Source organism: Nematostella vectensis, chromosome 6 (genome assembly GCF_932526225.1).
Source record: "Nematostella vectensis chromosome 6, jaNemVect1.1, whole genome shotgun sequence".
Taxonomy (NCBI): domain Eukaryota; kingdom Metazoa; phylum Cnidaria; class Anthozoa; order Actiniaria; family Edwardsiidae; genus Nematostella; species Nematostella vectensis.
In genome coordinates this window covers 10,288,908-10,300,331 of record NC_064039.1, presented here as the reverse complement: position 1 = coordinate 10,300,331, position 11,424 = coordinate 10,288,908, and the positions used below count along the sequence as shown (strand labels likewise).

The 11,424-nt window shown below is 37.7% G+C and overlaps 1 protein-coding gene across 3 annotated transcripts; it reads left to right on the top strand.

The window, feature by feature from the left end:
• Positions 1 to 434: 434 nt before the first annotated feature.
• On the top strand, positions 435 to 10,070 carry LOC116603457 (centrosomal protein of 83 kDa). 3 transcript variants are annotated; one of them, XM_032364668.2, is made up of 22 exons: positions 435 to 631; positions 1,489 to 1,640; positions 2,553 to 2,693; positions 2,991 to 3,062; positions 3,677 to 3,717; positions 3,785 to 3,845; positions 3,940 to 4,095; positions 4,236 to 4,319; positions 4,463 to 4,594; positions 4,717 to 4,772; positions 4,851 to 4,907; positions 5,533 to 5,662; positions 5,880 to 5,963; positions 6,126 to 6,154; positions 6,258 to 6,339; positions 6,509 to 6,586; positions 6,683 to 6,744; positions 6,859 to 6,938; positions 7,288 to 7,351; positions 7,923 to 8,034; positions 8,274 to 8,534; positions 9,102 to 10,070. In XM_032364668.2, exons 2-22 carry the CDS (start codon positions 1,494 to 1,496, stop codon positions 9,225 to 9,227), a joined length of 2,055 nt encoding a protein of 684 aa, XP_032220559.2. In that variant the 5' UTR covers positions 435 to 631; positions 1,489 to 1,493; the 3' UTR covers positions 9,228 to 10,070. The 3 variants fall into 3 exon arrangements, with proteins under 3 accessions (XP_032220559.2, XP_048584571.1, XP_032220560.2); XM_048728614.1 differs by having other exon boundaries at positions 1,486 to 1,640; XM_032364669.2 differs by lacking the exons at positions 435 to 631; positions 1,489 to 1,640; positions 2,553 to 2,693 and adding an exon at positions 2,859 to 2,862.
• Positions 10,071 to 11,424: the final 1,354 nt, after the last annotated feature.

Here is an 11,424-nt window from a genome sequence, read left to right as displayed (position 1 = left end):
CCACCAAAGAAAACTCTCAAGGCTGAGATTTTCTGGGGTTGACAGGTATGCTGTTCTTAAAGTTGTTCTAGGCAATGCAAATTTGCTAGCTTGTTTTTGAAAAAAAAAATAAAATTGTTTATGATTTTGCATCAAAGACAATAAGGAAAAAGAATTATAATTAATGAAGTAATCAATCACTATACAGCAAGTAGGCAGGCTAATGGATGGTTTACAAAGTGACAATTGGAAGTGAACTTTATCCCTTTTCCATCTTTATATGCAGGAAAGACATTTATCTGCCCATAAGCTAAAATACTCAATAACGTTTCTATTTTTATCTTTTAGTCCACCTTCTTTCCGAAAAAGAAAAAAAATGAAAAATATTAGAAATTGACTAAAACATACTTTTCTTTCCTCCCGCCAAAAACCTTATACGGTCAGCGGAGTCCCCCATTGTGACGTCATGTAAACAAAATGGCGGTGTCGGTTGCTCGGGACGCGTTGAAGTGAAAGTGTGCGAAACCGACTTGTTGGCTTTGCCGGTAAAGGTGACACAAATCTCTGGATATAGGGTGAATTTATGATGCCAGTGAAAGAGATCTAACTGTAATTCCGGGGGAAAAGCTGATATCTGGATATCTTTATTAAGGTGAATGGCGGGTTTTGGATTTCAGACCGTTAACAACACAACGTGGATGCAATTGATAAATTGTTGTTTTCATTCCACTGTTGTGCCAAGGATTTAGGTAAATAATGCTAGAAGAGTTTTTTTTATTGTTTCTAATGATAAGGATTATTGTTATTCAGCATTCGTACCGCTAAGATCTATTTTGTAAATCTGATGTGCTTTCGCCCAAAAATGTTTCGCATTGTTTTGATCGACACTGATCCGCAGATCAGTGATCATATGCGCTTAGTTGACATAGAATCGCTGCTGGATTGTTCCGAATAGTTACTGATACAAATTTCAAGCTATCCATCCTGAACTAGAAATTAAAGTTATATTGTGAATTGCATATTGTTCCATTAAATAATATGCTACTTTTTTTTAGTAATTTCAGGCCAATTGGCGCAATTTTCTTTGTTTTGGCTGACACTTGATTAATATTTCATTGCCCTATATTGTTCTTAGCACTCCAGACAACACAGTTAAGTTGTAAGTGCCCTCAGTTACACAGACCCGAATCCTAAAGATAAAGCACGCGTTGAGTATTTGTGATTGTCCACTGATTTATTGTTTTTATCTGGCTAGAATTACAAAAAAAAAAAACAGAAGTTTTTGTTAATAATTTTGTGTGTGAAATAATTGCCCCAATATGTATAATGTTGGATAAATTCGTTTTTATTTAAGAATAAATTTTAGTTAAATTAATTCCTACTCCCTTCTTTAGAATAAGGTGCATCTTTGAAGTAGACTAAGAGTGTGTGTGGAGGTTTTGATGGGATCTTTTAACTAACCTATTGACCCTAGGAGTAACCCAAATGGTTGTTATTCATTTTGAGAAGGCGCCATGGCTGGGACAAGTGAGGGAGACATACTGGAGAAACTGCAGCGTATGGGGAGTCTTGAATCCATTGTGACAGAGCAGAGAATGAATATAGAGAAGCTCAAGACCACTTATGAAACACTCAAGGCAGAACATCTACAGCTGCAAGATGTAAGTGCTGTACACACACTCCCACAATCAGGGGAAGGGATGGGTGCATCAAAATTTCGAAAGTCTTGCAAATATTTACAAAGTCTCAGAATATCAGCTTTTTTGACGCAAGTCTCGAAGTCTTGGTTTTTTTTCCAATCGCTACCACTACAATCCTGCTCTACAGTCATCTACTCATCTTTACACACTTTATTACAAATAATGCGGCACTGGAGAATCCATTTGCCATAACCTGCAGTGGTTCATGGATAACAAACAAATGTCTGAATCCTGATCTCGGAAAGCCGTGCAAATGTTCACAGACACATAGACACAAATTTTACGGCTTTCCAGACCTGTATGTCGGGGACCCAGGGCGTCACGGGCACACGCATGCGAGAAAGAAACTTTTTTTCTTGCGCCCTCCCTGTGTGCCCGATCTTGGCAACGCCCTTGGTCCCAGAGGATTATTTCTGAATATTCTGTATCTCTAAACAATAATTTCTTCCTATGTATCAAAGAGCAGGTTATAATTCAGACTCTCCCAATATGTACACTTCATTTTATGTCAATCAGTCTTTTAGATTAGCATGCTGTACCTTTATTTAAAACTGTTACAGTCTCCAACTGGTCCCACACATAATGACTTATGATTGCAATTAATACAACACCTGCATTGCAAATTATTGCACACGTTTTGTTAGTCATATGACAAATATTTAACCTTATCAGTCATCTTATAAAGTTTATTTTCATGTGAAACCCATTTTTGTGATTGATATGTATTTTCAGTATCTTTCATGTGCAGCATTATTGCTTCCATTTATAGGGAGATATATATCAGTTGGTATCATTCATCAAATAGTCCATTGTATCTTTTCTCAATTCTAACATAAATTTAGCAGCTGTTGTTTTATCTGTCTATGATCACAGCTATGCGAGAGAAAGGATGCTGATATCATAGGTGCAAGAGAAGAAGCCAAAAAAATCCATGAGCAAAACCAAGACATGATACGGCGCTTGAGGAGTGAGAGAGATGCAAAGATTCAGGAGTGTGAAGAACTGAGAACTCAGGTCTGCCAACTCAAGCTGTGAAATTTACCCCTTAACTAAATGGTTCTTGGGATTTGTATCACACTACTGTTTAATGTACGGTGATTTATATAACTGTTTAAGTTGTCAGCATTGTTATTAGTTGGAAACATTACTTCTTTTCTATTGTTTACAGGGAAAAGTTGATATGGTAAAATGAGCAGCACTCACCTTTTTTAGAGTTTAAAAACATCCAAGGGAATCTTATAATTTGAAACACTACATTTCAATATAATTGTTAAGACCTATTTCCTGATACCTTGAATATTTTGTCTTCAGGTTGTCACTCCTGCTAGACTAGATGCACTTAGGATAAAACTACTAGAAGAAGTTGAGGCACCTTATAAAGAGGTCAGTAAGGGAAAGGGGGAATTTTAGGAGTAAGTAAAGCTTTGACTTCCCATCCGAGTCTGAACACCCCTCAGCAAATCCCAGCCAAGCCGTATATAGTATTATGCCTGCCTTTTGTAAGGCATGGTCAGGATTAGAATCCATAAGATTCCCCCCTCTTCAAAGGCTTATGCTTTAAATAAGTTTGCTTTTAGTTCTAAAGACAGCTAACACCCCAGGAGAGGGGAATCAATTTCAGCCAATTTCTATCCCTTAGGGGGCGCTTATGGAATTTTCTGATTCTGCTATCTCTTAGGATGTTAAATACGTAAAACTGCTATTTCTTAGGGGATGTTTAAGGATTTTTCCGATTCTGCTATGTCTATATGGTTAAAAATTCCTTCAACCACACCCAATTTGCTATATTTTAGGGGTAAGAATTCCTTAAGAACACACCCAAAGTGCTATACCTTTTCTGTAGGGTTAAAATTGATTTTGCCGACAATCACTCCCATCTGTTTTTATTGGAGTCCCCCCCAGCACTATACTACTAAGAGAGAAATGAGTGCCATATTTGATGCCACCAAATAATCACCAAATAATGATGCTTGATGTTTTTATTATATCATTTTCAGAGATTTATTATGATGGAAAGTGATATCAATGCTAGTAGAAGGTAACAGCATTCATTTTTGGTAATATGTGTTACACAATGATATGACCATTTTATTTTTCAATGACAGCGATTTTAACAAGCTCAGATATGACTATGCCTTTCTGAAGTCAGAATACGAAAACGAGCAGGTTTGTAATATATGCCACTTGATGGATAAATATTTTCAAAAATATTGTGTGACATCCTTAGAATAAAATGTGAAATGTCATTATTGTTTTATAGAAGCAGCATAGACAGATATTAGAAGAGATGCAAGCTCAGTATGAGCTGGAAATCAGTTCATTACGTAAAGAGAGGGATGGTCTTCTTCAGAAGCAACAGCATGATGGTCCATCGGATGCACAGAGAGTCAGGACTCTACAAAGAGAAAACACACAGGTAGCAGAATGTCATTAGTATGTTATTATTAAACTCACTCAATAGTACTCAAACCAACATACTGTGTACTGTATATCTTGTGTAGTCAAGTAAAATCCCTAGAAATAATGACTCATGACTTATTCTTTTTTTTGCTATAGCTTCATATGAAACTGAAAGGGCTTCTGAGTGAGATTGAGGAGATAAGAGCACAGCGTGAGGCAGCTGGACTGCAATCTGACCATGTGAGTGCTTATAACACTTTGTCTGACTGCCTGTCTGTCTTTCTGTCTGTCCGTCCGTCTGTTTACACCTGCAAGCAGGATGATATGTGGTTTAGCAAGAACCCCATGCATTCCATAATTTTGCTGTTTCATTCATGTTTTAGGTGTCTCGTTTGCAAGCAAGGCAACTAACTGAGATGACCGCAAGATGTAAAGCACTAGAGACAGAGCGAGATTCTCTTAAGCAGCAGTGCCAGACTTTACAAGCTGAATTAGAGAAGAAGAATCAAGCTGAGGTGAGAATCCAAGATTATTTCATGTGCAATTCATTGTGCTGTAAGTGTAGTTTTATTTGATTGGAGTAGTTCCAAATTGATGAAGGGCATGTAAAACTATCATTTGAATCTTTTCTATACAGGACCAGCTTATCAACGATATCCATCAACTAGAAAAAGAGAACATGTCACTAAAGAGGTACTTCAATTTAGAATAATAGACTCCAGTTAGAAAATAATGAATGTGATTGAAATTTTAATCTTGTTTGTTTTTAAGTAATTCTGAAGAAACTTCACACAAGCATAAATTAGAACTGAGTAACTTGAAAATGAGGTAAGACATGAGTTTCAGATTTAGGTGGGTTATATTTGATAGCAAGCGCCTCATGCACATGACATCCACTTTGTCTTAAAGCCCATAAGCAAACAAGACTTTCTTTGACATAAAGCAATTTTGTGACAGATGGTTTTGTAGTCTATGAAAACCCCATGCATGTGAATTAAATCCGTTTGAATCATGCTGAAATTTAATCCATCCTACAATAAAATCGACTCAATTATATTTCTACGATATCAAACAATGCTGGGTTAGTTATATTTTTCAAAATGATTGGAGTTCTAAACATTTAAAGCAAAAACAAAAGAACAGTGTCACGCAAGTCGGATTCACAGACTTTAATTGTTTGACAGGCTATGAATTTATATAGTGTGGCCTGCATTGATGTTATGGTGCATGCATGCAAGTAAAATTCTAGTCTAAAATATGCTTATGTCTATTTGCAATAAAATATTTTTTTTTGTCCATCAGTTTCCCCTTGTGTAAACAGCTTGCAATAACAATAAGTCTTACACTTGATTCCATCTTCAAGATGGAATCAATTGTTACAAAGTTTTTTTTGTTCTCGACATTCTGGGATGTTATTGCATCAGCTATTCATTACCTAACCTTGTATTCACAGCCTGACGAAGAATCGGGGTGATTTAGAAAGAGAGAGAGATGAGCTCAAAGCTGCTCTTGATGCTTGTCGTAACAAGACTGAGGTCCTAAACAGAACGATAGAGCACCTGAAGGGGACGGTAGAGGAAAAGGTACAAAAGTGACACTTTCTCCAAATTACATTTCAGCACAGATGTGTGAATTGATTTTTGCTTTATTGAGGTTCTACTGTGAACAATTTTGTACAACAAACTTGAGGTTTGTACAACAAACCTAAGGCTGAGGTTTATCAATTCCATTCAAGCTTGCCTTGAAAACTAAATGCAGCAGATATTATCCACTCACCATGAGCTATGTGTTTTTCATTAGGAGCAGGATGTCAGTCGTAGAGTTCAGGAAGTAAAAGAAAAGGAATGGGAGAAAATATCACAACTTGAGACCACCAAACTTCAGGTATTTATTAAAAATAGATGTGAAATTGACGCACCCAGTTTCCAATATAGACAATGCATATCAAGTTGATTATTGCATGACACAATGATTGGCAGTCTATAGATTATCAGAAATGATTGTTTGCATTATGTTATTGATGTTTATTTGCTGTATTTATCATAGCTAGAAGCAAGCTTGTCACAAATGGAAAGGTAGGGCCCTACTATTTGAAATGATTGTTGTTTTTTTTACTGTAGCAAGAGGCATTAAATGTTTATAATTTACTGAATTTTAGATTATTTTTTTCTAAAATAGAGCAAAGGTGGAAACTTCAACATCCCATCAAAACCAAATTGAGTTATTAGAGGAAAAGCTACGTTCTACTGCCGAAGCAAAGGTGAATCATTTGTTTTTATATGTAAGTTTGACTATGTCTTATGAAGTTCATAGCGTTTTTAATTACTGGCAATGCATTTACATGGTGACCACCTACCCAGAGAACATACTTGCGTTGGACTTGGTTGATGAGCACGATATCTCATTAATACTTCAATTATTTTCCCTAGAAATACCTCGAAAAGGAGTATTCAGCACTAAAGTTGCAGTTGAAGGAAAATTCAGATGTTTCTAATGAGCTTGAACGGGTATAAGAATCGTTTGATTTTACCTTTTACCTACAGCAAAGTACCTTTTTGTTGTATATAATTGTTGTTTTAGCAGAGGTATATTGTTTTCCGTAGGAAAGGGCAAAAAGCCAAGAGCAAAGACAGAAATTTCAGCAGCTTCAAAATCATTATCAAAGGTAGGGTATCGAATAATGTCTCTTGCTTTCCTCGGTTTGATAAACCGCTTTATGGAGTAAAAGATCTGAGGGGATGATTGACTAGCTAAGTTCATTTTGTTTTTATCTTTTCAGCGCTATGAGCAATGAGCAACAGTTACTATCTGCTAACGACAGACTGAAGAGTTCCGTAGACCTGTTAAACGACGAATTACGTGAGTGCTAGCCATGCAGTGCATTCTCGATGAGAGTGATGCTGCCCGGGGGTTCTTCCCATGTTGACCTGATAGGGTTGCTTTTCGTGTTTTTAGGGGTCAAAATCGGGCCTCAGGTATTTTTAGGGGATGTCCGAGAAAAAAAAACAGGCTTAGGAAATAGGCTCAGGTATTTTTTTAGTTGAGGCGAATTTCAATTCATTCAGAAGGACAAATGCTCCTCTGTCGTAAAATCTTGAAATATGGACCCTAACGTCTTACAAAAAAGAAGACCCTTTATTTTCGTTTACCCTAGTCTAGTTTATTCCCTATATAACAACATGAAGACTTTTGCTTGTTATTTTATCAGGTGTTGCTAGGCTTGAAATTCAACGACAGCAAGATGACCATTTGAATGCGTTAGAGCAAGCAAGGTATGTCACGCAAAGTACAAGGTCACGCACACCACAAGACCACGTGATGCATAGAATGGTGTTGGAAAGTATGCGTCACGCAAGAGCACTGTCATATACCAAGACCACGTGATACACTTGAATACGTTAGAGCAAGCAAGTATGTCACGCAATGTACACGGTCACGCACACCACAAGACCACGTGATGCATAGAATGGTGTTGCAAAGTATGCGTCACGCAAGAGCACTGTCATATACCAAGACTACGTGATACACTTGAATACGTTAGAGCAAGCAAGTATGTCACGCAATGTACACGGTCATGCACACAAGAAGACCACGTGATGCATGGAATGGTGTTCTGTCATACACAAATACATACAAATAGAGCTGGCAAGTATACTATCGCACACTCAGGCCACGTGATACACAATGTTGTTTAAAGCACTTGAATACGCCAGAGCGTAGTGAGCAATGTGATGTGCACAGCGAATTAACATACATTGCACGACATGGGGTATATGGCCGTGTAAATAAGCTGACGACGTGCTTGCGGGGTGTTTTCCGTTTCAATCCCGTTCTGTTTTGTAGGCTAAAGTTCCGAGAAGAGAAGACTGCGTTTGAGGCGCAGATCACCAAGCTTGAAAAGAAGTCAAAAGAAGATGAGGGAAATAGCAAAAAAGCGCAAAAACAAATGGAAAAGGTATTTTTTAAATGACCTCGAACTTTGCCGTAATTGATCTATTAGTTTTTTAATTCTTACTGCATGTACCCTGAGTACCAGAGCTTTGAGCTCGAGTCTCCCTCACAAATAGCCGCGATCCTTGTGGCCAAAACTGGCGTGCCAGTAAACAATTGGAGCTCGAGCCTCTGGTATTCAGGGTAAACTGCGCGTCCTTGCTATACTCCCACTCTCACTGACGGTCTTCGTACGTCTTTTAGAAAAGAAAGAAATACAAAGAAGAGATTAATCAGCTAAGAGATAGGATTCAAGTATTGGAAAAGAAAGAAGAACAACTTGCTCTTGAAAGAGACTCGGAGCGAAGAAAGCGTGAACTGGAAAACGAGAAGACTCGACGGCAAATGGCTATGCTTGCGAAGAAACAAAACCGATTTAAAAATGTACTGAATAATAGTCACGCGTTTGGCGGCGGTCTCCCTATGACGAGTTCGCCGGTTCCTTTTAATGCGACGATAGAACAGGTAAAATTGGCGGGAAGTGATCGCGTGCGGGGAAGGAAGCTATTGTCGGTAAAACGATTGATAAGGGAGTTTTTTTTATGTATTTTTATTAACTTTGCCACAAATGGCAGGGTTGCCTTAAAGTAGAGCAATTTACTGCAGGATCTATTGTTTTAAGTTTTAGGTTTAAGAAGATGGGTTGGCTGTGCTTTTCTTTATTACTACCTTTCAGGCACTGTTTGCAGAGTGTCTCGGGCCTAACAGGCATGTTTTCCTCTGTCGCCTCTCTTCCAACGAGTTATTTCTCATTCCTCTTGGCGTTATGCTTGCAGGGCGTGGTTGTGGAATTAATTCGTGATGACTAATCTTTCTGTCTTCTTGTGGTAATATCATCTTTTTTCTATCTCTCGTAATTATTATCTTCTGTGTCTGTTTCTTTGTTTGTTAATTTGTCTAGACTTCGCGCTCTACCAAAATGCGCTTCATGGTCATTGTAATAACAATCCTGCTCGTACTCAGGTATGGCTCCCTAATAATGCGGTCTGTGTTACGTGCAATCTCACATTGGGTTTTTTCCTTTGTTGGCAGGACCGTCAGCTACGCGAGATTGCCAACGTGCGTGACAGACTTGAAGACCTGGAGGAGACCCAACGAAATATGACCAACATACTTCACGAGACGGCCTCGCCACCTTTAGAAACGGGAGCCTTCTGACGACATACCTTAGATACAAGGGCTTTCTTGCGTCTACATTCGTTCACACGACATGCCTTTCACACTCGATCACTTTATGACGCCACACCACCCCTGATACTTTCACCCCGTGGCGTCACGTCTCCCTAGATATCCTTAGGGCGTCGGACCTCGGACGGTTTTCCGACGTCGTGCCTACCTTTTAGACATTCACTTTTTTATGCTATGCAAGCGAAAGCGTTCTTGCATTAACACATGGAAAAGCATCTGAAATAATCGTGCATCGTCCCTGCATAACAAATATTGGGTTTATTTTTTTAGGTTATCCTATGCTAGGATTATGCAACTTGATGAAAATATCGAACGTAGTGCGCATTTTAGCGTTATCATTCAAGACATGACAAGCCGAGAGGCAATCTATTTCCATTCTTAATTGATATTTTATTAAATACTTATTTTTAAATTATTAGTTTTCTAAGTTACATTTGCAATTCATTTAATTGATATTTCATAAATTTAATAGTTATATTATTTAGCTTTATACCCTGGTCATATTTTCTTTTCAACCTTGCTTATCTCAACAAATTCATTTTTTTTATGACATGATCAATTTTAATCTATATCCAGTTCTTATTCTAACATATTTTACCATGTACAAATTTTATCTGTTTAAAGAATTCCTATCAGTTGCTTTGCTATATTATTCCGGTATCTAATAAATTTATACTCGCTAGCACAAAGAGTAGTTGCTAAAAAAGCAGAACTGATAGAAATTCTTAGTTAAAGCATAACTTGTAACACTACACCAAGTGCCTTCGCGTGTGTATTTTATTGAATAATAACCGTATTTTTATGAAATTTAAAGTTGTTTATTTGGTATTTATTGGGTTTTTTTTATCGCCCTTCCACGTAAACTTGCAGGAATTCGTGTTTACTACGATTTTGCTTGGCAGCCATCTTGGATACGGAGTCTAGTCCCTAACGTTTTGCAATATCACAGGTATCCCGCGCGCTCACCCCAGGCTCTTTTAGACCATTTTGAAAAACGACAGCCATTGTTTGATATGTTTACAAAAATTAAAATCGCCCGCTCGTTGAACCGATGTTTGTAGCGCGCGCAGATAAACGAAAAATGAGAACTTTACTCAAAGCCCTACAGTCTTCGTTACTTTTAGTGTTTTTTGTGGTCAGAGGTTTGGGGGTCGTTTGCAAACCTTTACATTTGTCCTGTTTTTTGATAAAAGACATTTCTCCTTTACTTTGACTTTATTGTAGGGCATTCGCGTTTCAAGAGAAAACTACTAATACATTTCTGCCGATGTAATGATAGAGGCAGAAATTAAATGTTTATTTTGACGGCATGTGAATAACACGTGGGAATGTTAAGAGTGCAGTATGGGTATGAGTATATAAGGGGAGACAGCGTGCTAGTCTCACTCTAGCCAGCTCCTCTGTTTTAAGCCATATTGACTTTTGCTAATTTCGTGTCGAGTATGGAGAAGGACAACGTCGCGGACCTTATCTCGGAGCAGCTTTCAGTGCAAGGAGGCCGTCAAGAAGCCGACTAACTTCTAAAAATCTTTGGGAAAGTTGGCCACTGGGAGGGCTGAGTGCTCCAACACCGAAGTCAAGCTGACTGTATGGCAGTATGGCAGCGACAAAGATCAAGGTGTAGTCGATTCTAGTTTACCTAATAATGGATTTTTGTCCCTTATTCCGAAAGTTTTGGTGTTGTGTTTCTGAATGTTTTTTCATAACCATTGTTCTATTGTCGTAGGTATTAGTCAATTTATAGATTTTTTTAAAAAAAATATATAGGTGCATTAAGCTTTATCCTTGACTCCGTTGTCGTTGGATATAAAATTCCTTGTCTTAAGTACTCGGTCCTTTTGTTGATAAAAACAACACCTCAGCGTTTAAACACACATCCTTTGTTAACGAAGCTATCAAATAACTTATTTCTAATCATTGAGTATAAGAATTTAGTTATAAACCAGAAATCATCAATCCTTTATCAGTTTCAGTCAAACCAGCGGTAAGAAACGCCTTATTATAGATCTTAGACTTGTTAACAAAGTATTAACAAGCAGAAGATAAAATGTGTGATAGTAGATTGTAGGACTATATCATCTTATTAACCAAGATATCTTTTTGTCTAATTTCGTCTGCACATCACCATGTGAAAAATTTTTCAGATTATAGAAAGTTCCTGTGTTTC

Coding starts and splice junctions, on each gene's coding strand:
- LOC116603457 (XM_032364668.2), top strand. CDS start 1,494: ATGGCTGGGACAAGTGAGGGAGACATACTGGAGAAACTGCAGCGTATG. Junction 4,096..4,235: donor TACAAAGAGAAAACACACAG/GTAGCAGAATGT, acceptor TTTTTGCTATAG/CTTCATATGAAACTGAAAGG. Junction 4,773..4,850: donor GAGAACATGTCACTAAAGAG/GTACTTCAATTT, acceptor TTTGTTTTTAAG/TAATTCTGAAGAAACTTCAC.